This window comes from Borostomias antarcticus, assembly GCF_949987555.1.
Source record: "Borostomias antarcticus genome assembly, chromosome: 3".
Taxonomy (NCBI): Eukaryota; Metazoa; Chordata; class Actinopteri; order Stomiiformes; family Stomiidae; genus Borostomias; species Borostomias antarcticus.
Window position 1 is genome coordinate 18195426 of NC_140236.1, and position 26639 is coordinate 18222064.

At 44.1% G+C, this 26639-nt stretch overlaps 2 protein-coding genes across 3 annotated transcripts in view; both read right to left on the bottom strand.

Annotated features, from left to right (window-relative positions):
* Positions 1-22864, bottom strand: part of bcl2l1 (BCL2 like 1) — a 43982-nt gene extending 21118 nt beyond the window's left edge. The window contains exons 1-2 of the mRNA XM_084462019.1: positions 22763-22864; positions 20068-20695 (exon numbers count right to left, since the gene is read on the bottom strand). Of these exons, the coding sequence (XP_084318145.1) occupies positions 20068-20622 (555 nt within the window). The 5' untranslated portion in view covers positions 20623-20695; positions 22763-22864. The remainder of the gene's footprint in view (positions 1-20067; positions 20696-22762) is intronic.
* Positions 22865-24214: 1350 nt separating this feature from the next.
* Positions 24215-26639, bottom strand: part of arfgef2 (ADP-ribosylation factor guanine nucleotide-exchange factor 2 (brefeldin A-inhibited)) — a 102855-nt gene continuing 100430 nt past the window's right edge. For both annotated transcript variants that reach the window (XM_084436410.1, XM_084436411.1), the window contains one exon: positions 24215-26552. In XM_084436410.1, the coding sequence (XP_084292536.1) occupies positions 26388-26552 (165 nt within the window). In that variant the 3' untranslated portion in view covers positions 24215-26387. The remainder of the gene's footprint in view (positions 26553-26639) is intronic.

Here is a 26639-nt window from a genome sequence, read left to right on the forward strand (position 1 = left end):
ATGAGGGGTATTGACCGCGTACTAACAATGGGGTTTGCCATTGATCAAATGCAAACCTGGCTTTGGAAGGATTGCTGTCTGTGTGTACGTGCGATTAGATTACATTAGATTACATTAGATTGCTTTATTGTCCTTTGCAGGAAATTTGTAGCCACGTCTGATACACTGCCTCACCTGAAACACAGATACAGTACACAGATTTACATACGTGTGTGTGTGTGGTTGTGTGTGTGTGTGTGTTAGCGAAACAGAGTCTGACATGGGGAGTGTTTAGATCATCTCTCCAGCTTCTGATTCATGAGTCCCTGTCACTGCACCTGTGGGCACATCTGGACAGCAACATACAGCTAACTGAATTATGCTCTGTGTGTGTGTGTGTTGTTTGTGTCCCACACATGCGCGTTTGTGTGTGACCAGAGATCCTTTGTTTAGGATGGTGAACAGTCTGCGCAAACCCCTCCCACAATGCTGCTCTATACAATGGTTCCGCCACGATTCATGAGACAAACGTCCACTCACCCACCAGGCATACCAGCAACATCTCATCTCACCAACACACGTCAACAACAACAACATAGGCCAAGTAGAGGTATTATTTGGGAGGATGAGGAGGGGAGGAGCGGAGGGGAGGATGAGGAGGGGAGGAGCGGAGGATGAGGAGGTAAACAAACCCAGACGACCACGTGAGAGAGAGCGGGGAGGCGGTGGTGACGAAGCGGACGTGTGGTTGCATGTCTGGTCTGCAACACGTCTGCTAGCATGTCTATGGAAGGAGAGGGGGAGGTATAGAGGAGAGAGGGAGGGAGGAGAGGGGGATGGGAGAGGAGGGATGGAGGGAGGAGGAGTCCCAGGGGAGCCATCTCCTTGTCCTCTCCTGTAGGACAGGCTGACAGATGACAGGGACGATCTTAACCACCTATCCTATGCGAATGGTAATAAATGTGTGTGTGTGTGTGTGTGTGTGTGTGTGTGTGTGTGTGTGTGTAACTCGAGTGAAGCATGCCTTGTCTGAGAGTCTCCCAGAAGAAGCCTAGCCAGAGCTCAAGTGACGGGCCGTTACATCAAAGATGACTCCTCCCCCTTCAACACTCTGGTCTGTATGTCAGATGAAAACAGATCAATCACTAATGATGAACACTGATCTGTGTGGACACTAGTGATATGAAAACAGATCCATCCCTAATGTGTGGACACTAGTGATATGAAAACAGATCCATCCCTAATGTGTGGACACTAGTGATATGAAAACAGATCCATCCCTAATGTGTGGACACTAGTGATATGAAAACAGATCCATCCCTAATGTGTGGACACTAGTGATATGAAAACAGATCCATCCCTAATGTGTGGACACTTGTGATATGAAACAGATCCATGATCATCCCTGATGACAAACACTGTGTGGACTAGTGGACATGTTCTGAGACGTATGTGTGTCAAAGCACATTAACTAGGGCAGTATGTGAGTGAGTCTGGACAGACTGAGGTGGTCTAGACTCTGGACAGACTGAGGTAGCCTAGACTCTGGACAGACTGAGGTGGACTAGACTCTGGAGAGACTGAGATGGTCTAGACTCTGGACAGACTGAGGTGGTCTAGACTCTGGACAGACTGAGGTGGTCTAGCCAAGGGCTGGAGAGGCTGATGAGGTGATGTAGAGATGAGGAGGTGGAGAGGGTGAAGAGAGACTCCAGAGAGACCGTCACTAGGACAGACCGACAAAGAAAAGCAATCGGAGATCTCTCTCCCTCATAAAACTCTCAAACCGAAATTCTAATTGAGTTAGCCGTTATTACCAGCAAAAGCATTTACCCAGCATGCCGAGATATCAATCATCCATAATTGGTAATAACCCAGCACCCCTCCAGCTCTTAATCTTCCCCAACCCAACACGCCCCCCACCCCCTCCCCACAGACACACCTCCTTCCCTGACCACCCCCCCCCCCACCCGTCACTACAGAGAACACATATCCTCACTAACACTGAGGATCTGGGAGTAAAATCACACTGAGATTTGCATCTCTTTTTCAGGTGAGCCCTGGCTAGGAAAGCAGCACACAGTTCCAAAACAGATAAAACACATAACATAAAAACAACATCACAACAGATAAACAGAAAATAAAAATGAAGCAGAGGAGGCTCGTCCATTGAGGTAGAGGAGGACAGTCCTCCTCAGTTTTGGAGAGAAGAGCGGGATTAAAATATAAACATATGCATTTATTTATTAGGTGGGCTAGCTTGTAAAAGCTAGCCCAACTTGTGATATTCCCACTATTTCTTTCTTTCTTTATTAGGTGGGCTAGCTTGTAAAAGTTTCTTCATACTTTGTGCTAGAAACTTCATTCAAACTTTAAAATGTTCACAATGTTTAGCTCTTTAACGGATGTATTCAGATTTGATATTTTTTATAGTTTTTTAGTAATTTAACTTTTAATAGTAATTTTTGTGCCATTGAAACTGCTGGTGGAATGTTCAGTATCATTATGCTTTTAGAGTGGTGGCAGCTGTTGCTTTGAAAATATTTACACATTTTGTAAACTGTTGGCACTCCTACAGTTTTGAAAGCTCACACATATTATACATCAAAACTTTCACACAACTGTGCTGATTCGTACAATGTAAGTATCTAAGCTGTGTGACATACTTTTCGCTGTATGATGATTTGTTTGGCAACTGCGCTCCCCATTGAAACGTATGGCGCTGCACTCTAGCTTTTGAGCTGCTAATTTTGCATTTTTACTCTTTTTCTAACTTGTTGCTATGCCTACAGTTTTAACAGCTTATACACATATTATATATCGAAATGTTCCCATAACTGTGCTGATTCGTACAATGTAAGTACCTAAGCCGTGTGACTTATAGTTTTCGCTGTATGACGATTTGTTCGGCAACTGCGCTCTCCATTAAAACGTATGGGCCCACACTCTACCTTTTGAGCTGCTAATTTTGCATTCCATCCTTCCTTCCTTCCTTCCCTCCCTCCTTCCTTCCTTCCTTCCCTCCCATTCCTTTCTTCCTTCCTTCCTTCTTGCTTTCTTTCTTTCCTTCCTTCCCTTCCTTCCTTCCTTCTTTCCTTCCATCCTTCCTCCTTTCTTTTTTTCTTTCTTTCCTTCCTTCCTTCCTTACATCCTTCCATCCTTCTGTCCTTCCTTCCATCCTTCCTTCCTTCCATCCTTCCCTCCTTCAATTCCTTCCTTCCTTCCTTCCTTCCTTCCTTCCTTCCTTCCTTCCTTCCTTCCCTCCCTCCCTTTGTTTCTTTCTTCCTTCCTTCCTTCCTTCCTTATATTCAAATAAATATTCAGAATGACACTTTTTCAGGCTGCAAACTCATTAATATATTTTCTCCTCTTTCAGCTATTGAACTCAATAAAACTATGAGTTATGATGAGTGGCCTAGTCTATTTTTGAGTGTAGTACTAGCAGTACTTATAACAAACACCTACTGCTTTTCACTGCTACTGCTTCTAACCTCAACTTCCATACAACACCTCCACAGCTACTGCTCGGCCCGGGGTGGGCTATAGACACATGGTCTCCAATGAGGGGTGCATGGGGATGGCCTGGCAATCACTGACCTGCCCCCCACAACCTCTGACCTGAGGGGGCGGAGTCTCGCCACCACGCCACTATCCACGCCACCGTCCCCACATCTCAGACCCTGAGTTGGCTAAAGACGCAGTTTTCACGGTTGGGTGCATGTGGGTGGTCCGGGGAGCAGTTCACTGTCCTAGACCGGCTCTGACCCGAGGGGGCGGAGTCTCGTCACTGTCCCCACATCTCAGCCCCTGAGTGAGCTAGACACACGGTCTTCACTGTTGGGTGCATGGAGATTGCCCAGATGTCAGTGCACTGCCCCCGACCTGCTCTGACCGGAGGGGGCGGAGTCTCGCCATCACGCCACTATCCACGCCACGGACCTCACAACAGAGCCTCTGAGGTGGCTAGAGACACACAGTCTTCACTGGTGAAGGCAGGTGGGTAGCCCGGCATGGCCTACACTGTCCACGACCGGCTCTGGCCCAAGGGGGCGGAGTCTCACCCTCACGCCACTATCCACGCCACGGCCCCACAACTCAGCCCCTGAGTGGGCTAGAGACACATGGTCTTCACCGGTGCGGGCGGGTAGGTGGCCCGGAGAGGGGTACACTGTCCTCGACCAGCTCTGACCTGAGGGGGCAGAGTCTCACCACCACGCCACTATGTACGCCACAGGCCCCACAACTCAGTCCCTGATTGGGCTGGAGACACATGGTCTTCACCGGTGCGGGCGGGTAGGTGGACCGGAGAGGGGTACACTGTCCTATACCAGCTCTGACCTGAGGGGGCAGAGTCTCACCACCATGCCACTATCCACGCCACAGACCCCACAACTCAGCCCCTGAGTGGAGTAGAGACGCACGGTCTTCGCTGGTGGGTGCATGGAGATTGCCCGGTCCGTAGTAGTTCTAGCAGTAGCTGTTACATACAGCTGCAGCAGCTAGCCCACCTCACATTTTCTCCAGTTAATGTACTTTCTAGTTTATAATTAATATTTAATATTATCTCAGTTTTGTTCATACATCAGGTTTTCCCTATGGATAAAAACCCATTATTAAAATTCTAAAGCTCCAACAGTGACATCTATAACATGCAGCTGGAGGACCTATAGATATCTATGGAAGGGAGGAATTGGGCGTGTCCCTTAGGGGTCTATCAATGTAATGACATTTTTTCATGCTAATTTGTGATTGGCCAAAACGCTGAAAAACTACCGCAAGGGAGGACAGTACTCTGAACAGGATTTAATGATGGACATTTTTTTAGTCTAATCACATTCCAGATTTACCACAGTGAAGGCCGATTGAGTAGGCGTTGATGTCTGTTTCTCTTCCCTGTGCCATTGGAGACTTTTTGTGTGTTCGTAGCTCCATAATATAATACATCCTAAAGTATTATGGGACATGTTATACATCAAACTGTTTGTCTATTTGTCTTGATTCTAGCCATCTAAATATCTAAGCTGACATAAATACTTTTTGAGCTGAACACGACAGTTCCACTGGCTGGCTATAGCCGGTAACGTTAGCTACGAGTTGCACGTCAGGCTACGGCATAGGCAGGCGTGCAGATTGGCTGGAGGCGCAAACTGTCGGCAACTTGTCCAAATCATTTCTAGAGACTGGGTCGCAACACCGGATCGGAGAAATCCACAGCCTGGCTCCTGCTTGCATGAGAATTGGTCGCTTTGCGGTGCTTATTGCTCATCCAGTGATGGATGGGTGGATGGAAAACTTTCAACTGAATGTTCATATTGTTCTGATAATTGTAGGCTATAGCAACATAAGAGTGGCAGCATTGACAGCAACCCAAATGAGCTAATCCCATAGCTGTACCATTGCTAGCTAGCCATGAGCGAACTGTTGGATACTGCATTTGCTGTGCAACATATTTCATTGTCCAGTTGTCAAATCTATTTGCCAACAAACTGTTTGAGAGCCAGCACACCTCAGTGTCCCCTAATCAAAAACATTTTTCATATATCACCTAACCTCTCTAGCACCTCACCAATATCAATTATTTTCTCTTTAGAGTAGATTACAATCCATTACAACAACTATTGCTTACAATGTTTTATTGTTGTTTTGTAATATTTCATCATGAATATGATAAATAAATGCTGCATGTAGTTAAAGAAAGTGTTCTTCAGTTTTTCATATTCTAAAATTGACTGTAAATCCACATTTTAAAGCTGATATTTCAAATAATAACTGACTGAGGGAAAGTTCCCCCCGGTGCCCATGGGCGGTTCGCCTCTCTTCCTCCTGTCCTCCTCAGTTTTTTGAGTCACCAGCCACCACTGATATGAAGTGATCTAGTTTCAGAAGTGATCTAGGTCCAGGTCCTTTTGCAACATGTTCCAAGATGAGGGGGCAGCATATCGAAAAGCCCTTTTACCGAGGTCAGACTTTAATGTGGAATGTTGTACAATATGTGGCTTTGTCATCATAAGCTGTAGTGACTGTGATTAATGTGATTAACGTGCCTAGATATGTTGGTAGCTGACCCAAGATCCCCTTATACAGGAATAAGTAGAAATGGATTTGTCTCCTAACTGTAAGTGATGTCCAACCTGCTAACTAATACAAGGAACAATGGTGTGTGAGGTATTTAGAGTTTGTTACAAACCTCAAAGCTCCATGGTACAGTGTCTGAGGGGCCGTGTCCACATAGCGCCTTTTTCTGGCAAAAGCGCCCTGCAGCGCTTCTATCAAACATGACATAGTGGTGTCCAAAACGATGCAATATTGACATTTGTCGTCTCTAATTATCAGTACCTTAATGTCACTCACTGACCTAAAACCATTTAGAAAGTTAAATCAAGCATAACAGCTCACAGTGCATGAGCAGCCGTTTATGAGCAGCCGAGTTTGACACAGCTGGCATAACGTTACGTTAGCTAGCCGACCGGCTAACAATTGCTATTTTCTTGACAACGTTGCGTCTAAGCAGGCCTGTAAAGTATACCCCCGCGGTGCGGGGGGGGCCTCGGAGTCAGAGGGGCCACGCCCCCACCCCTGCTGGTCAACAACGAAGGGGGGATTTTTTTATTTTTTTTATTTTTACATGGGTGCATGCTGTGGTCTTACCATCACATAACAAACAAACAAAAAAAAAAAAGGGGTGGGGGGGGGGGGGGTAGCCTGTCTGTATCCAATCATCATTTGATGCAAGCGATCAGTCACGACGTCACTCACTTATCACTTAGATTACTAGCCCGGGAATCCAACTACCCAAGATATAATATTTTCTAACAAATCAAACTAATTAAAAATGATAATGATGATGGTAATTTTCGGATGCTCTGATGTTCGCATATTGTGGTTTACCGCTCCAGTAACAACAACAAGGACGCACGCGGGCATAGCCATTTTGGAACACTCTGTTCTTTCCAAGAAGCTGCTGGTTGTTCAGACGAGGTGAAATGTACATTAAAATGTTAATCCCTACTAAATATCAAGAGATTTACATTTCTAACATTGTATAGAATGTGAAACATGTAGTTTGCTGCTGATGGTAATTTTCGGATGCTCTAATGTTCGCAGATAGTGGTTTTCCCCCATTTTGCCAAGTAACTTGTTCCCCGCCTCCATAACCAGTTGCAGCCTGGCTGGAACTTCGGTCAATGTCGAGTTCGGTAAGAGATTTTATGTTCGGTTTTGCAGGACAGGGTTAGTACCTCCAGCAGAAACCGAAGCTCCGACAAATACAAACTGGTTTATTTTTCTCCATTTTATTTTCAGCTCCTTGGTGTGTATGTTTAAAATATATTGTTAAGGCCTACATTCTTGCTAGCGATCTATAGCTAGCTAGATTAGCTGTTTTTGTGTAGAGTTGAAGCCATTGGTAGACAAAAGCTATCGTTTTGTAATGCATAGCCTATATGTGTGACCGTTATGTTTGAAGATGTGTGAATATGTGTGAATAGGGAGCTATTCCCGTCCTGATTGTTCCCCAAATTATTCTCTAAATTCCATTGCTGTTGGTAACAGCTCTTTTTTATATTTGTCCCCAAATGCTAACATGAATACGTTCCCTGTATATTACCTGAGCCTTACTAAAGAGCCAAGACTGTTCCCTGCCTCCATGTCCAACATTCATTCACACTCTAACCAGAGAAGTCCCTGAGAACTGTTCTCCTGTTTGCTAGCTAGCTCTGTTATGGACTTTGCATATAGCCTACTGTTGAAATGTATTAGCTACAATATATAACTCAATGATTAGCCAACACTGCTAGCTAGCAAACAGGAACACAGTTCTCAGGGACTACTCAAGTTAGGGTGTGAATGAATGTTGGACATGGAGGCAGGGAACAATATTGGCTCTTTAGTAAGGCTCACGTGGAACAGGTAACTTGTAGGGAATATATATGCATGTAAGCATTTGGGAAAAAATATAAAAAAGAGCTGTTACAAACAGCAATGGAATTTGAAAATAATTCGGGGGGAAATCAGGACCGAAATAGCTCAAACATATTCAAACATCTATAAACATAACGGTCACCCATATAGGCTATGCATTAAAAAACGATAGCCTTTGTCTACTAATGGCTTACACTCTACACAAAAACAGCTAATCAAGCTAGCTAGAGATCTCTTATCAAAAACGTAAACCAATATATTTGAAACAAACACCTAGGAGCTTTGCTAAAATTAAAATATCGAGAAATAAACCAGTTTCCAGTCTTTGCTGGAACTTCAGGTTTCTGCTGGAGGTACCCAGTTTACGGTGTTTACTGGAGGCTGCAGCCAGAGCCTTCTCGTTTCTTGGGGGTTGTTGTGTAATGTCATGATTCTCATCAGCTGTTGTAGTTACCAGCACATGTGTGTGAATAGGTATTTATTTATTTATTATTTACTCAACAGGAAATGCTGACTATAGTGGGGGGAGACTGTCAACCGGGATGAAGGAGCCTACCAACTATCCCACACCTGGGACACAGTCCTGCAGGGCCGCCGTCTGACAAACCATCATATGGCAGGGGGTGCCCCGCCCTCCCCCCGGCGCACGCCAGGGGAGTGAGGGGACACCAAATCCATATTACCACACCACAGAAGATGTCACACCAACATCACGTGACACCTCTGATGAAGACTGCAGGAGCAAGTAGTCGAAACTTATCAGATACAAACTTTTTTGCCTAAACTGGCCAAGTTTGAAGTTGAGTATTGTAGTACATATGTTTTTTTTTTTAAATCTGTTATTTCTAGGTTTATATATACATATGTTTTGTACAGGACCAAAGCACCTCTATTGTCTGGTACCACACCTGATGACGGTGCTAAGCCTGACGGTAGTGTGGTACAGCCTATTTGAGTCTGCTGGTCCTGTTTAGCCTCTCAATGTGTTGTGGTGCACTTTATTTGCTCTAACTTGTCAATTGTTTATGTATTTTTTTTCTTTTTAAAATAAAAATGACTAAAGTCATAAACGGTTTGCTTTAAATTTTATTGTATTAGTTATTATGGAGCCAACACCTACAGGAGTCATCGGCTCCATACCTCAACACCAATGAGTGTCACTTAATAACTCTCAAGCAGGGTTTAGCTAACACCTACAGAGTTATAAGCAAGCGTTGCTCCAGCACGCTGTGCGCATGCGTGCTGGAGCAAGTGAGGAAGCTATTTCGTGTCTAAAGACGTTTCTAAAGATCATATTACAGAGGCATGTGAAAAACCACAACAGGCCTACACTCTATGTAAGCACAACTAGCGATTCATAAAGACAGATTGATGAAAATAGATTTTAAGAAGCTGCATTCTCAGTGCCCCATCCGCCGCAATTACATGGATATACTTGGCTCGCGCTGGATTTTAAATTTCTTCTACAGGACTCCGAATTACACCAAAGTTATCTCGGTGAGTGAAACGTCTTATAATATGCCGTAAATAAGGTCCAGGTTGTCAAAAACGAGCATTGTCCTTTAACTATACCAGTCACAGTGACAAGTGCTGAAAGATCTTTTTCAAAACTCAAAATCATCAAAAACTATCTGAGAAGCACCATGGCCCAGGACAGACTCTCCGGACTAGCCATCCTCAGCATCGAAAGCCAGCGCTTACGCCAGATGGACTTAACAAGCATTGTTAAGGACTTCGCACAGACGAATACAAGGAGGAGAGAACGTTTGGTCACTGTTAAGGTAAGAATATATTATTTATTAATATAACTATAGTTGAAGTCTGTCGGTCTGTCCTCTGCTCGTTCGTGTGTTGATTATTATGTTTCATGTGTACAGGCCTGCATTGTGTTTGGAGAGGCTATGGCTGAGTCTGGCTAGGCTATGTCCGTCCCAATGGTTCTGATGGTTCTGATTTACTAGATATATGGCATCCGTTGTGTGCGGTAAACTTTCTTTTTACAAGTCTGTTGTAGGCCTACTGATGCAACGACCAGTTATACTTACAGCGTTATACTAGTGCTAGTATTAAGAGGTGGATTAATTCAGGTAGGACTGTGTGTATAGGTCTAGTAGCCTACCTATTTTTATGGTGTGCGTATAAGGTGGTCCCCAACAATTCTTGATTATTAACAGTGGTCCACATACACAAAAAGTTTGAAAACCCCTGGTCAAGGACTAGGGCTCGAAATACTGTTTCGTTGCAAAAGGCCCCCGCCTAATCCTTGCGGGGGGACCCGAGATTTTGCGTTACGCCACTGCGTCTAAGTAAATGAATATAGCATCTTAAAACATAACCAGCTAGCTAGCTAGACACAGTAGATAGTCAACTAATGATCACACGTCTCTTGCATCTGACAACTTGGCTGGATGTATTTATTATGATATGATAGTGGCCTTTGAGATATCCTTTCACTCGCCAAGTGCGGGACTTGAGAGATGACTCCAGACAGCTGACGAGTCAACTTTGAGCCCTATCCAATATCTGATTGGTTGCCGGAAAAGAGAGGCAGTGGCGAGACCAGCGCCTTTCTGAAAAGTTGAGATAATTTCAACTTTGAGTGCTCGGAGCGCTCCGCTCAAAAACAGCCGGAGCGCTCGGAAAATGATGCTGGGCTGCGCTTTTTTTTTTTAGGAGGCGGCAAACGCTCTCTCCTCATTTGAAACAATTGAAAAAAGGCGCAGGCGCTCAGAAAAAGGCGCTATGTGGACACGGCCACGAAAGAATGTAGGCAAGACTTCGAGGCATGCATATACAGGATACCACCGTGGTCTAGCAGTGGTAAAAAAAAGTGGCTGAGACGAGGCTTTTTCTAGCATGAAAAGAAAAACAGGCCTTATTTCTAAAGAAAAACCCAAGCTTCAGTTTAAGCTTTTTAGAAAGCTGTTGGATATGGGACTTAAAAGATAAAGTTTTATCAAGAATGAACCCTAAGTACTTGTATGATGACTCTCTCTTTATAGGCTTGTTTTGCAAAGTGACCAACTTTGGCAAAGAGTGATTATCCTTGAGTGTTGAACGTGTAAATAACATTAATTTGGTTTTCTCAGCATTTAGGACCAATTTCAGCTGAGAAAGGTCTTCCTGAACCACATTGAAAGCTGTTTGCAGTTTGCAGAGAGAATCATCAAGGGAAGGAGCAAAGCTATAGATGATAGTATCACCAGCATAGAGATGAGCCCTAGCATCCTGAATCCGTCACATAAGTTGTTTATATAAATAGTGAACAATAACGGTCCCAGGATGGATCCCTGTGGAACCCCAGTACTTACAGACAGCGTATCTGATGTCATACCATCAACCTGTACACACTGTGATCTACCAGTTAGATCATTTCTAAACCAACCAACAGCATCTGACAGGAGTTAGGAGCTGCTGTGAAAAGCCAGGCTCTACTAAATCTATGGCTCCATTACACTGTTACAGCAGGACAGAGTGGGGGGGGAGAGGAGAGGAAGAGAGGATAAGAGGAGAGGAGGATGATAGCAGCTGGCAAGAAGGCTATAACTAAGAAGTGGTATAAAGCACAGAAGTGGTACAGAAGAAGAATGGTTGATAATAGTGAATAGTATACAGGATATGGAATGGATCAGAACCCAGGAGAAGTGGATGGTTCACGTGTCAATGACAACATGAGTCTAAATGACTGTTTTTATTTTGCATGTATTGTTTTGAGGAGATGTTGCAGTCCCGAGCCTTTTGTGTTTCTTTTTATTGTTTTTTCTGTGGTTTGTGTGTGTTTTCTTAAATAATTGAAAAACAATACAAATTAAAGTTAAAAAAAAAAAAAGAGGAGAGGAGGAGGAGGAGAAGGGAGAGGAGAGGAAGAGATGATGAGAGAAGAGGAGCAAGAGGCTGGTCTGTGGTTCAAAGGTTTCAATTTCTAACCACGACAGAGAGAGACACACACAGCATGCAGGCAGACAGGGACAAAGGACAACAGGAAGACTGTGGGGCCTCTATAAGCACCATACAACTGTGTGGGGGTACACCTCTTGTGACGGCCCCTTTGGTTCTGCCTACCTTAACTGTGTGTGTGTTCCATCTTTCCAGGTTGGAGCTGGTGGGCGGGGCCAGGAGGACGTCAGTCTTACCTGGCTGATTGGGAGCCCCTGGGCTCAGCTGGCCAAGCCTCCTACGTATGCCCCTGTTACTGATTGTGCTGGGAGATTGGCTCCCAGGCTCACCGTCTATGTGTGTCTGTGACCTAAGTTTGTTTATATTTAATAAATTAAATATTTTGTTATTCTGAGATTTGGTTATTGGTCTCCCCTTTTTGGTTTTGGTTATGTCATGTTCGACACCTGTGTAGGGGACTAGGGGTACACCTCTATGAGCACTGTAAAGCCCAATTTATGCTTTGTCGAGCGACACTTTTAAAACCATTGCTCGACACTTGACGTCATGGGCGACACTTTTTTGTGGAAAAAGGTGGCGCCGAGGGCTGATGCGCACCAACAGATTTTTCTAATGTCGCTGACTCCGTCACATACTGTCGCTCAAGTGTGATTAGCTAGATAGAAGGCTGGTGCGTTGCCATGGATATGCTTGTTCTGCAGCCTTGTTTTAGTTTTGTCTGTCATTGGACGTTTGTCTGTCATGGAAGGAGTAGAGGAACGTCTCTCCGAGCTTGTGAGGAGATATCCCCATCTATACAATTCATCCCTGCCCCTTCACAGAGATGCCCAAGTACTGCGGAAAGAATGAAAACAAACCACAATGAAAAGCGCTCTTTAAATAACCTCTCTACCTCAGATTAAACTCTTTCCCTCAGAAAGCCGCTTCTCTCAGAATGACAACAAACACGCAACAAAATGACAAGTGCGCGGCTGATTGTTTCCATAGAGACGACGCGAAGTGTCGCCCGAAGCATAAATGCTACATGTCGAGCGACACTTTTTTTCTCTCAAGAGCCCACCTGCACCTTTCATCCACCCTCCTCTGATGCCAACGGCTGTGTGTGTGTGTGTGTGTGTGTGTGTGCGTGTGTGCATGAATCAAGGAAAGCACTGTCAAAGCCAGGATATGTGTGATTCAACATGTTGGTTTGACAGATAGACAGCAGAGATGACTGCATCTCTGACGATAAAGACAGGACATTCTGACTTCCCCTCCACCTGGGGACAGCCCCTCCACCAGCCATCTAGGATGTGGAAGTGTGTGGTTGTGTGGGTGTCCAACTTTCCCTAGTACATAACTACCTACCTACCTAGCTAGTACCTACCGCAATAACTTCCCCATGGGGATTAATAAAGTATTACAACAATTTTCCCTCTGGGGCGCTTATGTATACTTACTTTTTGTGCAAGGAAAAACATTTAGCTGAAATGGATTGACTGCAAACCTCCTACAATAGCTGGATGGCACAAGATTATTTTTGGAAGATTATATATGGAATATCTAACTTTTATATAAGTTTTATATAACTTTTAGGTCTAAATGTAAAGTTGATGTATTTTACAAAATCTTGTCCCCATTCCTAGATTATATTGGTGCAAGACTGACGGCCATTGTGATGAAGGGTCTGGTGGATTGTTCTCAAGAAAATATGCAGGGTATAAATGTATAACAAATCTGCCATGTGCTGTTAGAATCTTGCTTGTGCTGTCTAACTGTGGTATTCCCCCTGCAGTACATGCTGCTTGTGTAGGACGCTCTCTTTTTTGAATTCTTTGGATGTATGTTATGACCCCCCCTTGTTCCTCGTTGTGTGTTTTTTTATTTTCTTCTGTTTTTGCTCTGTTTTTACCTGTTTTCAAATAGTTTATATGCTTAGTTATTGCCTTGTGGTGGTGTACTAGACGTTTGTGATGTGTAATTGACACTGTTGTACTGATGTTTCTGTGCACACCATTATTCAATAAAACATATGAACACAAACAATTTCCCCTCTGGGACACAGGCCTACATAAAGTTAGTAGTACCTTCCTACCCCACCCACCTACTTGCCTACCTGCCTACCTACTAGGGCTGCTCGATTAATCGGATTTTAATCTAGATTACGATCTGGGCTGTCAACGATCATTAAAACAAAATAATCGCCATAAAACGATTTTGCACAAATCAAGTGCACCCTACACTGCAGAGCTATACTGTGCTTGACCCCTCCCCCACCCCCCAAAGCCCCAAAACAAACACTTTAGTTCAGAGCGAGTTGTCAAGCGAGGCGCACGCATGCTCCTCTCGAACAAAACACGACAAGAATTATGGCAGCAGAACGAGAGCCGCTGGTGGACGAGAGCTAAAACCACGTCAGTGGTGTGGAAAACTATGGGTTCGCGGAGACAGATTTGGACCAAGTTGACACGGTGTGTAAAATTTGCTAGGCAGTCGTAGCTGCCCCTCAAAGTAGCCCTTCTCAGTCCCGTTGTGGCATTCCGCTCGCTCATGCCAGACAACAGTCCTTTGCTGGTCCATTCACTTTGCCGTCAAAATAAATCGGTGTCGGCCTATTTAGGAGAGGCGCTCATATTTACAAGTGTCAGATAAACATGAAACTTCACTTACCTAAGCAAAAGGGTCTATTTTAACAAATGCTGGGTTTTGAAGCCTAGGCGCTACCATTAAATAACTTATTTAGACGCGTTCTGTCATAGTGAAATTATTTTTCCGAGGTAGTCTTCTTCTGTGGTGGTGGCGGGGCTTTTAAGCTTCTTTATTTATCAGTTTTGGCACTTTTATTTATTTATCAAGGTCAAGGTTAACAATTTGTCTCCCATGGGAGAAATGTATCTAATCCAAAGAACATTGTTAAAAAGAAAAGCCAGTTAACATTTAATAAATTAATTGTTATCAAAGTCAATGTATAATTTGATATGTTAAGAAAATGTTAAAACTTTTGATTTAAAAAAATAAATAATTCAATGAATAATCGTGTTGAATAATCGTGATCTCAATATCAATCAAAATAATCGTGATTATGATTTTTGCCATAATCGAGCAGCCCTACTACCTACCTACCTACTAGTGGTGTCACAATTTTGATCAAATTGATCGAAATAGGTGTTCAATTTTGATAATCCAAATCAAAAGCAGAACCTTGATTTGACTCTCCCAGTATTTTTGTTATTGTGTACAAGTAGCATTGCTGAGACTGAATTCAGGAACAAAGCAAAACACAGCCAGCTAGCGTTTGCTAGTGCTAGTAGCTAGTTATAGGCCTCCTGCAAACGGACATTCATAGAATACCTAGAATAGCTAGCTAGTTTAAGTATTGAAGCTAGCCAGCCGTTTGACTGTAGACTATGCTAGCTATATCTATCTAGCTCACTTATAGCTAATGTTAGCTAGCTGGTTTGCTTTGTTATAAATTTCAGTCCCAGCAACTAAGCTAGAGTATAGACTACTTGTTAGCTAATGTTAGCTGTGTTTTAGATGATTTCGCATGATACACTTATGGTATAATTCAAAAGGTTTAGAATTAGCTAAACATGAGCTAGCCTAGCCAATGCTAGAGTTGGCTACAACTAGAGATGGCATGTGAAGCTGAAGTGAAAGCTAACGTTTCTTTCGACCTGGAGTGGGAACCTTTGTTGGAACATCTTTACAAATCAAGATAGCCTCAATAGCCTAGCAATGGCTTAAACGTCAGTGCTGTTTTTTTAAAAGTTTTTTTTATTTTTACATAAAATCGAATTGAAAAATGACCTTAAAGGATATGGACACTGAATTTCATGTTTAGCCCTATTTCTGGCTTCCCTGGCATGTATCTGACTAGTACAGGTTAAAATATTTCTGTTTTGTGCAGTACAGAGTTCTGCGTCAATAACGTCGGCGGGCACACCCTGGCTCGTTGCTAGCTATGGTCACACTCAAAAAACTCTTAACAAGTATGATATACGTGGATTTCAAGTTCAGGAATTACATTGTTTATGCTTACCAAGCTCTGAAGTCGTCCTGTAAACACCATAGGTCCTTTCGCCTCTGCATTTTGAAACAACAGTAACTTGTAAACAGTACTCATTTCACCGAACATACAACATCCATCCCTTCATGCTGTAAACCTCTGCGAAATTCATCCGAATCCGAATTTCGCGGAGGTTTACAGCATGAAGGGATGGCTGTTCTATGTTCGGTGAAATTAGTACTGTTTACAAGTTTTCAAGTAATTCCTGAACTTGAAATCCACGTATATCATACTTTTTAGTTTTTCGAGTGTGACCATAGCTATCAACGAGCCAGGGCGCGTGCTGTTATTGACACAGAACTCTGTACTGCACAAAACAGAAATATTTTAACCTGTACTAGTCAGATACATGCCAGGGAAGCCAGGAATAGGGCTAAACATGAAATTCAGTGTCCATATCCTTTAAAATCGAAAATCAAAACAAATTGTTTGAAATTGAGAATCGTGACACCCCTACTTATCTACTGCAACAATTTTCCTGTGGGTATCAATAAAGGAACAATCTGTAAACATGTATCATAACATGAGTGTTAATCAAATCATAAACAGCATGCATTCTCCAACACCAACATAATTAACTTCTCCATGTTCATCGTTATTGTTGTGGTGTTGGTCCCGCCCCTCTTTCAATCTGATTGGTCAGCTGGTGTAACTCATCAGTTTCAGCAGGGCGGGATTAGAACCTGGGTCTCCACTTTGGTGGAGGACGCACTGACAGTTGCGTAGGGCTGCTCGATTAATCGGATTTTAATCTAGATTAAGATTTGGGCTGTGAACGATCATTAAAACGAAATAATCGCCATAAAACGATTTAGCACAAATCAAGCGCAACCTACACTGCAGAGCTATACTGTGCTTGACCCCTCCCCACCCCCTAAAGCCCCAAAACAAACAACAAGTTCAAAGCGAGACGAGTTATCAAGCGAGGCGCACACATGCTCCTCTCGAACAAAACACGACAAGAAGAAGATTATGGCAGCAGAAAGAGAGGTGGACAAAAGAGCTAAAACGTCAGTGGTGTGGAAACACTATGGGTTCGTGGAGACAGATTTGGACCAAGTTGACACGGTGTGTAAAATTTGCTACGCAGTCGTAGCTGCCCCTCAAAGTAGCCCTTCTCAGTCCCGTTGTCGCATTCTGCTTGCTCATGCCAAAAAACAGTCCTTTGCCGGTTCATTCACTTTGCCGTCAAAATAAATCGGTGTCGGCCTATTTAGGAGAGGCGCTCATATTTACAAGTGTCAGATAAACATGAAACTTCACTTACCTAAGCAAAAGGGTCTATTTTAACAAATGCTGGGTTTTGAAGCCTCGGCGCTACCATTAAATAACTTATTTAGACGCGTTCTGTCCTAGTGAAATTATTTTTCTTCTGTGGTGGTGGCGGTGCTTTGAAGCTTCTTTATTTATCAGTTTTGGCACTTTTATTTATTTATTTATTTATCAAGGTCCACTATTTGTCTCCCATGGGAGACATGTATCTAATCCAAAGAACATTATTAAAAAGAAAAGCCACTGTCAACATTTAATAAATTAATTATCAAAGTCAATGTATAATTTGATTTGTTAAGAAAATGTTAAAACTTTTGATTTAAAAAAAAATTCAATGAATAATCGTGTTAAATAATCGTTATCTCAATATCAATCAAAATAATCCTGATTATGATTTTTGCCATAATCGAGCAGCCCTACAGTTGCGCCAATATGGATGTCCCTCTTGGAGAGACTGTCAGCGCTGCTTTGAGGAGTGAGTTTCACCAGATACTCCACGTTTCACTCGGTTACACTCACCCCCAACTCACTCCACACCACTGGACATCCGGGTCACGGCACCACTGTAACCCATCTGTGTGTTCACACATAAACACACACAAGCACGCCCACACATACACAAACACCCCTACCCGCTCTATAGATATGTGGTTAATGATGACTGATAAGATTGTCTTTTAAGTCCAGCTGAGACGGAAATTTGAGATCATCTAACTTCCATAGTTTGACGTATTTCCGACTCAGGCTATAGGGGCGGGACGTAATGTTTAGAGCATTTTGACTGGAAGTTGACAAGTTGGCGGGTTATAACAACTTTAGACAGATTTGATAGACAGATAGTGTTGATTGATGGGTGGATGTCATGCATTGCGGAGATTTTGTTTTACAGGAAGAAAAAAATCATAGGATTTGATATAAGATAACGATTCAACAGAAATTTTGAAAAATATTTGGCATATATTGTTAAATAGATACACATTATGATCAAGGATGTGATCCAAAATTATTTTTTAAATACTTTTTTTATTTCATTGCGTCTTTAATGGCATCGAGTGGATCAAAGTGTAGGCTTGGAATGTGTGTGGTGGTTATGAGGATGATGACATTCTGAAAGAGTGTTACAGCACAGTGTGAGCTGTTCTGGCCATGCCCAAGTCATGAGTCTCTATTTCAACAGCTTACAGGACTAGTTCATCAACTGATCAATGTTTAGCTCCGCTAACAGCAGCCATCTGTGTCAAATACAAGAGGCTAGAGTTGAGCGATGTCTGGAGTTAAATCATCATCCCATGGTCATGTCCAATATCGGAATATGTAGTAATATGTAATATGTAGTCTTACTTCGTCATTTTTCGGTCTTTTAAAACATCTCAAATTTATGTTACAAAAGGCACATGTTCATCCAACCTCGGAACAAGAGAAAAAAACTTCATATTTATGCATCTTTAGTGCTCTCTCCTGGTTATCTACTAGATCCTCTGGAACTGGTTCTCCTGCCTTCAACCACAAATCAGGCTTTCAGATGCATGTCATGCTTCAGAAACATTTAAGTGAAATGGCTGTTAAAAAAGAAAATGTTTTTTTTTTTTTAAAGGAATGTCCTTAAAGTCGCACAGAAATGAAAAAAGCATTCTGTCCCATTTTGGTTCACATAATTGGTCATAGTGTTCACCTATTCAACGATGTATAAAAATAACAAAATTCTACTTTTGTTGTAATCTTATATCAAAGTATATAATTTCTTACTTCCTGGAAAACGGTAGGTCACGTGCAATTACGACAACAGGTACCTTAGATTTTAGGCCAATAATCTCACGACCTCCACCCGTCAATCAACGCCATCCTTCTATCGAATCTGTCTAAAGTTCTAGCCTCGCGTCACCAGTCCCTCCTCGGGGAGAAGAGCCTGGTATCTATTTACTTCACTGCCTTAAGCTCGCCCCATCATCCGGCTTGAGCCTGTAGAGCCCGCCTCCAACATCCGCTTGCTTTATTTTTCCTTAACCGGTAGTTCTCCTCGCATCTTCTTTACAATTGTTGTCGGTGTTATGCCTGGTGATGCCATCGCGAGTGTTATCTACTCGAAAATTCCCCATGTGCAGCCTTCAGTAAAAACATTACAACAACTGTTCGTCTTCCGGTCCAGACCGGATGATTATGCGATGCGTCATCGCGCTTCCGCTCTAGACCGGCGAAACAACACCGAACGAGAAAGGCCCCAGACTACTAAAGTTCTTAAAACCTGTCCACTTGTCAATGTTCCAATGAAATTCCTCTAAACGTATGTCCCACCCTCACAGCTTGTTTGCGTCGGAAATACGTCAAACTATGGAAGTTAGATGATCTCAAACGTCCGCTTCGGTCCTATTCAGACTACACAAATTCTGCCCGATTTTTGGCCTTTTTTGTCGACGACAAAGTGTCCAGTGACATTGTTTTAAAACCATTACGTTCAACTTTTGAAATGTAAGTAAAACACAAAAAAATGTATATATTTTAATGTGAGCTTTACTTCGGAAAATGGATTGCGGCAATGTGATATACGTTGGGTAACTAGTTTAAGGAGATCAAATCATATTTAGACCGGTATGGTCCTTTAATGAGGCAGATATAGCCTAGTTGTGGTTTCCGGAGTCAAAAGATAACTCAAAACTCAAAGATAGTGAAGGGGAGTCAGATTCTGCTGGGGAGTTGGAATTCGGCACAACAACCCGCCACCATAATTCCGAGTAGCCTATAAATAAAGTTTGAATACAGTGCTTCTTCCATGACTGACAATTTCTTGACCAGACTACCTGAACTCGCGCAATGACGCGCATTGTCATGCGAGACAACATAGACTAAAAACTACCAATGCCGTCAGACATTAGGAGTCAGTCAGTTACATAAGTGTCTAGTTACAAACACGCACGCACACACGCACACGCACGCACGCACACACAGTGACTCACCCATCCTCCTTGGCTGTGTATCCAGGGCTGGATGTGGTTGTCCAGGTAGACGGTCATCCAGTCTGCGATGCGGTCCACCAGGGAGCTCATCTCCTTCTCCACGCACTCCACGCACAGTGCCCCCCCGAAGGCGAACAGCCCCACCACACGGCCCCAGTTCACGCCGTCCCGGAACACCTCGTCCATGACGCTCTCGAAGCTCTGGTAGGCGGTGGCCGGCGTGATGTGCAGCTGAGAGGACAGGTCGCTGAAAGCGCGGGCGTAGCGTAGCTCGAACTCCACGGCCGAGTCCCTCAGCGCCTCCTTCACTGCGTCCAGCCCCACCGCCGCCGACGATGACGTCCGCCGCAGCGGCGATAATGGTGGCGACGGCATCGCTGGAGTGCCAGGGCTCGTTGTACCGTTGGCGGCTCCGTTGGCATGCGGCGTCGCCCCCCCGCCCCCCTCTGTCCGCCCTGTGGCGTCTGTCAGCCCGATGTGGTTGAGGGGGTAGTTCCTCTGGGAAAGTTTGTACTTTATATAGAAAACCACCAGTTCTCTGTTACTGTGAGACATGATTTCACTAGACTGTGTGTCCTCTTCTTCCCTCCCGTCTCTCTCTTGTGCGTGCACACCGGCCGATCAGACCCTGTGGTCAGACAAGACAACAATGAAGCAGGTATTTAAATGCAAAGTCTAGGCTACACTATGGGTGTGTGCGTGCCTAGTGTGTGCGTGTGTGTGAGGGACCACATAAGATCTGGACAGGCGGGGGTCAAAGTGCATTTCTTTAATTGGGAGCGTTCATATTAGCAGATGGTAATGGGAGACAGAAGCCATAACCTGTCTGCCCCTCCCCTGGTCCTCAGGTACTCAACCGTCCTCCACTCCCAGTCACAACACACTACAGGATATGAATATTCATCACAACAAGCCCATAGAGTAAAAACAGGCTGAAGTAAACATATGTTCTGAATTTAGATAAGAGCCCATCTTATTGTATTCCAACTGTAAATCAACAACATACAATGTGAAAATATTACTTCAGAAAAACAATGTGACCTCACAGTAAGAACAATCGCTATGTAACAAGAAGGCAGTTGTGAATGTTGTGTATTGAAAACCTTTCAGCTAATAACGAACGGAACAGTAACCTTAGTAACCAGTTGACGTTGAGGGAGACCAGCCCGCGTGCTGCTGAGTGGTCGCGAGGGGAGTTGGTTGTTGTTGTCCCAGAGCTCGCGCTCACAAAGCACAGTACGCGCTCTCAGCGCAGCCACGAGCCTAACCTCTGCTATGGTAATATAATGGTAATCACGACATTTAAGATAAGTCGACAGCGTCATTAAAGCTCATGTGAAACCGTCACAGAGGTTACATAGAGAGACAGCCTGTTACGTAGCTAAACATAAGCGATTGTCACGATGACAAAGTGGCAGTTGGATTGCTTCTCGTTCTGAATATTAATAACATAATATTTAACTATGGTCACGAAAATGCGCTTTTAATCACTCCAATAATAATAGTTGAAGATACTATTTCAACCAGGTCAGCTGGCAGCAATTAGCATTAGGAGCTGTGTTTACAGTGCTGGCCACATGCTGCCAGACCAACACGTGGTAGATTCTGTAACGCAAATACACAGCGACGAGGTCACTGTACATCTCTGACGATAGATCTAACATCATCTGACAGGCAAAAGCAACGTTTGACAAATACATATATTAACCCCTAATGACATTCTAAGTAGTTACTTTAACACCTTACCTACAGCAGTGGGAAACGGTGGAAATTTTCGCCACGGTGATCATTAAAGTATCTATCACCTCGCAGACACACACTGTTCACATGTATCTAGGTAAATCCCAACGTGAAGAGCTCCTATCAAAATCCCATGGAGTTGACATAATCTAGTAGGTCTGGTATGTACCAGTACTGTATGAGGCGGTCACTCCTCCTCCCTCTCCTCACGCCCAGCTACCCCTTACGTAACACAGATTTCCCATTCTCCGCTTCTCTGTCGGAGACAGTAGCCTAGCTAGACAGACACACAACCAGAATAACTGCATTCAATATTGTCTTCCCCATTGGCTAGCTAGCTAAGGTTTTATCCTGTATGTAATGTTAAACGCTAGCTAGCTAACGTCAGCTAATAATAACGTTACCCCGTCAGTGCGCTTATGAACGTCAACTACTTGATTTTATATAAATCTTGAAATAGCTGAGTCGTAACTAAACGTGATCACATAGACGTCAGTGAGTGAGATGGAAAATACCACCGACTCATAACGTTTGACTAGTTTCTAGCTACCAGCCAGGCTCTCTGTCTACTCCAAGAGGCTAGCTAACGTTATCAGCCAGCTATGTCTAACGTTAGTCCAGCTAGCTAACGTTACCAACCAGCTATGTCTAACGTTAGTCCAGCTATCTAACGTTATCAGCCAGCTATGTCTAACGTTAGTCCAGCTAGCTAACGTTATCAGCCAGCTCTATCTAGTCCAGCTAACTAACGTTAACTTACCAGCTAGATCTGTCTATTCCAGCTATCTAACAGTTCTGTGTAGTCCTTGCCAGCCAGCTACGCCAGTGTTTTGCGCTGCGGTCGGGGAGGATCGAGCCGCGGATCTCCGTCTATAATCAATTTCGGATTTGTATTTGCACGCTATTCTACACAAGCTAGACCATCACGTTCACAAGCTGCGGCCCTCTTACTTACGTGTTGCGAAAATGTATAATGGTCAGTACACACTCTTCAAAAAAATCTGTTTTCCCGTATTCAGTCCAGTCGTCGGCAGATGGAATATGCGACATATCTGCCATACTGTAGCACATAGCTAGCTATGCTAAGCTAACCAGGCAGATAGCCAGGTCGGATCCGCCCTCTCCGTCAGTGAATGACGCTCAGTTCATCCAACTAACGTTAGAGCTAACATCTTCCCTGTCATTGTTTCAACGTGGTTAAGGTTAAACCAGGGATACTCTGGATAAATTAGCAAAGTAGCTAACACTAGCTAACTTGCGTTCAGATGCTGTAGTTTGATGGCTAATTGGTTAAATTAAGAAGTTAATTTATGTTAGCTAGCTGACATTGAGGTTTTAATCATACAACTTCTATCCACTCAAAATCACTAAATCGAGTTATCTTAACTGTAGTTTTAGGAAGCTGACCCTCCTTACCTACCTTTGTTCCCAAAGCTAGCTTAGCTACAGCTAGCATCCACTTAAAACAAAGGAAGTTACAAATCTCCATGGATACCCCAAAATCGGTCTCGTCTCCCTACTCTGAAAGTGTAATGCTGCGCCACTCTGTGGTCATCTTTGAAATTGCAATGAAAATGCACCATATGATCAGGATAAAAGTTCAAAGTCTACTAGCCTATATCATGCCACTTAGTTCACATGGTCACTGCTCATCGGACATGGTCTATGTGAGGAGAATGAGAATTAATTGTAGGCTACATGGTACCATGGTGAGAATTAACTGTACATAGGCTATGTATCTTGGTCAAGCATGATATTTACCACTTCACACATCATTTTGGAGTAATGTACCCAAAAGTGAGATTAATCAATAAAGTTTGAATACACAACAAACTGTCCGTCTTTAGCTAAGACTTTAATAAGATAACACTGGCAGACTGTGTGCAGGCAACTCAACTACGCCATGCACATCACACGTCATTTCAGAGCATATAGGCGTTACTACAGATGGCGTTGCATAGCGACCTTAGGAAGCTAGGTCAGAGCGACCATCAACACAGATAAAACTGATTTGTTACTTGTTATTCACACTTTATCTGTGCAGCTGCCTCCTCACTCAGACTACGGCAGCAAACACATACACAAACCATCAGTTTCACAATGTATGACATCAAATACTTATTATTAATATTCATAGCTACGCTCATAGCTGGATGAGGGACTTGGATAGAAGGCCTCTACATTGTCAAATCAAAAGTTTAACCCAAAACAGTTATCTCTGTCCATGTACGGAAACATTCCATTCAGACACAGATAGGTAGGTAGATAGATTTCTGTTGTTTTAGAGACTATGACCTCATGATGTGATGTCTTGAAGAGGCTCAATCTAACTGAAGGCTTGTCAGATTCTCCACACTCATTTCTGGTAAATGTCTCACAGCCAAAATCAACACACTGAAATCAAAAGCAGGTTCAGAATTCAAGGTTTATTGATTACTTCACCAAATGCTTGGAAGAGTACATCACAATATGTGTAGTATAGCACTTTCATCTCTATTATCTTACATGAAAACTTTACAGTCTGTATGTCCCCGTATATACTGTATATATTTATATCTGATATCCCCTGGGGACACAAGCACACATCCATAGTTGCAGGGAAGGAATGCTTCTCAAAAATATTTAAATGCACTTCAAATAATTACATCCTTCTTTTAAAAAAACAGTTGGATTTGACTACAAAGAGTTACATGGGCAGACACAGGGTGCTAACATTTGTCATGGAGTAGCCTAGCGTTTGATTTTCTTCACTCTTGAACCTCCACACTTCTATTACTCACACTGCTGCATGTGACTCAACAATGACCGTCCAGCTGAGAGGCCTGGACAGCTGCTCCACCACTGGGGAACAACAGAATAGAAAAATAGAACCGTTTGAAGGAAAGAAGGAAGGAAGGAGAGACTGTTCTGTTTTATGGGGCATGTGTTCTATGAATGTTCCCAGTGTGGGTCAGCAGAAAGCCCAGAACACAGAGAGCTGGACGGAGGAGGAGGAGGGTCAGAACACAGAGAGCTGGGCTGAGGAGGAGGAGGATGAGGAGGAGGAAGGTCAGAACACAGAGAGCTGGGCTGAGGAGGAGAAGGATGAGGAGGAGGAAGGTCAGAACACAGAGAGCTGGACGGAGGAGGAGGAAGGTCAGAACACAGAGAGCTGGGCTGAGGAGGAGGAGGGTCAGAACACAGAGAGCTGGGCTGAGGAGGATGAGGAGGAGGAAGGTCAGAACACAGAGCTGGGCTGAGGAGGAGGAGGATGAGGAAGAGGAAGGTCAGAACACAGAGAGCTGGGCTGAGGATGAGGAGAAGGAAGGTCAGAACACAGAGAGCTGGGCTGAGGAGGAGCAAGGTCAGAACACAGAGAGCTGGGCTGAGGAGGAGCAAGGTCAGAACACAGAGAGCTGGGCTGAGGAGGAGCAAGGTCAGAACACAGAGAGCTGGGCTGAGGAGGAGCAAGGTCAGAACACAGAGAGCTGGGCTGAGGATGAGGAGGAGGAAGGTCAGAACACAGAGAGCTGGGCTGAGGAGGAGCAAGGTCAGAACACAGAGAGCTGGGCTGAGGATGAGGAGAAGGAAGGTCAGAACACAGAGAGCTGGGCTGAGGATGAGGAGGAGGAAGGTCAGAACACAGAGAGCTGGGCTGAGGAGGAGGAAGGTCAGAACACAGAGAGCTGGGCTGAGGAGGAGGAGGGTCAGAGCGTGCAGGGCTGCGTCTGCGTGACCGAGGGAACCTTTCAACGCCCCCTCAGGTAAAGTGGCCAGTTAGATTGCTATAAAAGAAATACAAAAAGGAAAGCAAATGAACAAAAAAATAAATACAAGAGTAAAATAAAGAAAGTCAAATCTCCCAGCAGGCCAGAACCGTGTGACAAGGTGGTCAAGGTGGCAGACTAGGGCCAGTCTGTGGGGGCCCCTGGGCGACTCTTTAGTCATGGAAATGTGCACTATTACACATGGCTTATAACTGCCAGCCAGCCAATGGGGGACAAGGATACTGTAGGTGGTTTCTGATTCACTAATAGGCACAGGTTCAGAACAGTTTTCAGCGGTACGGTTGAGCGCGGGCCGGACCCCGGCGCCAGATCATAACATGATCACTCCAGTCCCATTCCTGGTCAAATACTCCGCCTCACACACGAGTGATGTCACCAGATCAGAGCTACAAGCGCAGATCAAGCTGAGGTTTCAGACCAACGGTGTCTTTCATTTGGATATGCGTGTTTGTTCAGTCTTAAAAACAGAGAGACAAACTTCAACGACAGACAAAACAAATAAAAACCAGGCCAGGGATATATATATATATGTGTATGTATTTATATACATACTATATATTTATGTATAAAGCATCAATAAATTATCCTTTCAGTTCACTTCCTGCTCCATGTGACCTGAGAGAGAGCTGGAGAAGAGGCCCCTCCCCTCCCAGTCACAGTGCTGCTCTCCCAGCCAGGGGTCGGGGGTCATCTCCATGGAGACAGACAGGAACAGAGCAACAGCAGAGAGAGGAGTGGTCGTGTCTGTCTGGTTCCTGCTCTTCCTCCTCCTCCTTTTTTCACCCCCCCTCTCCCTCCTCTGCCCTTCTGTCTCTAGGAGGTGGGGCTTGGCGAGGAGGCGGGGCTCGGCGCAGCGATGTGGAAGACGGTGCCAATGCGGAGGAAGAAGCGGCGCAGGACGGCCCTCAGCTCGGGGATCAGGTCGAACTGCATCATCTCACACAGGTGGGGGTAGAAGCATGACGCATGGGGCTTGAACTGGGGGACACAGAGGAGGGCATCCATGGGCTGTTGGGGATTTCAGGTGAGTGTGTGTGTGTGTGTGTGTGTGTGAGTGTGTGAGTG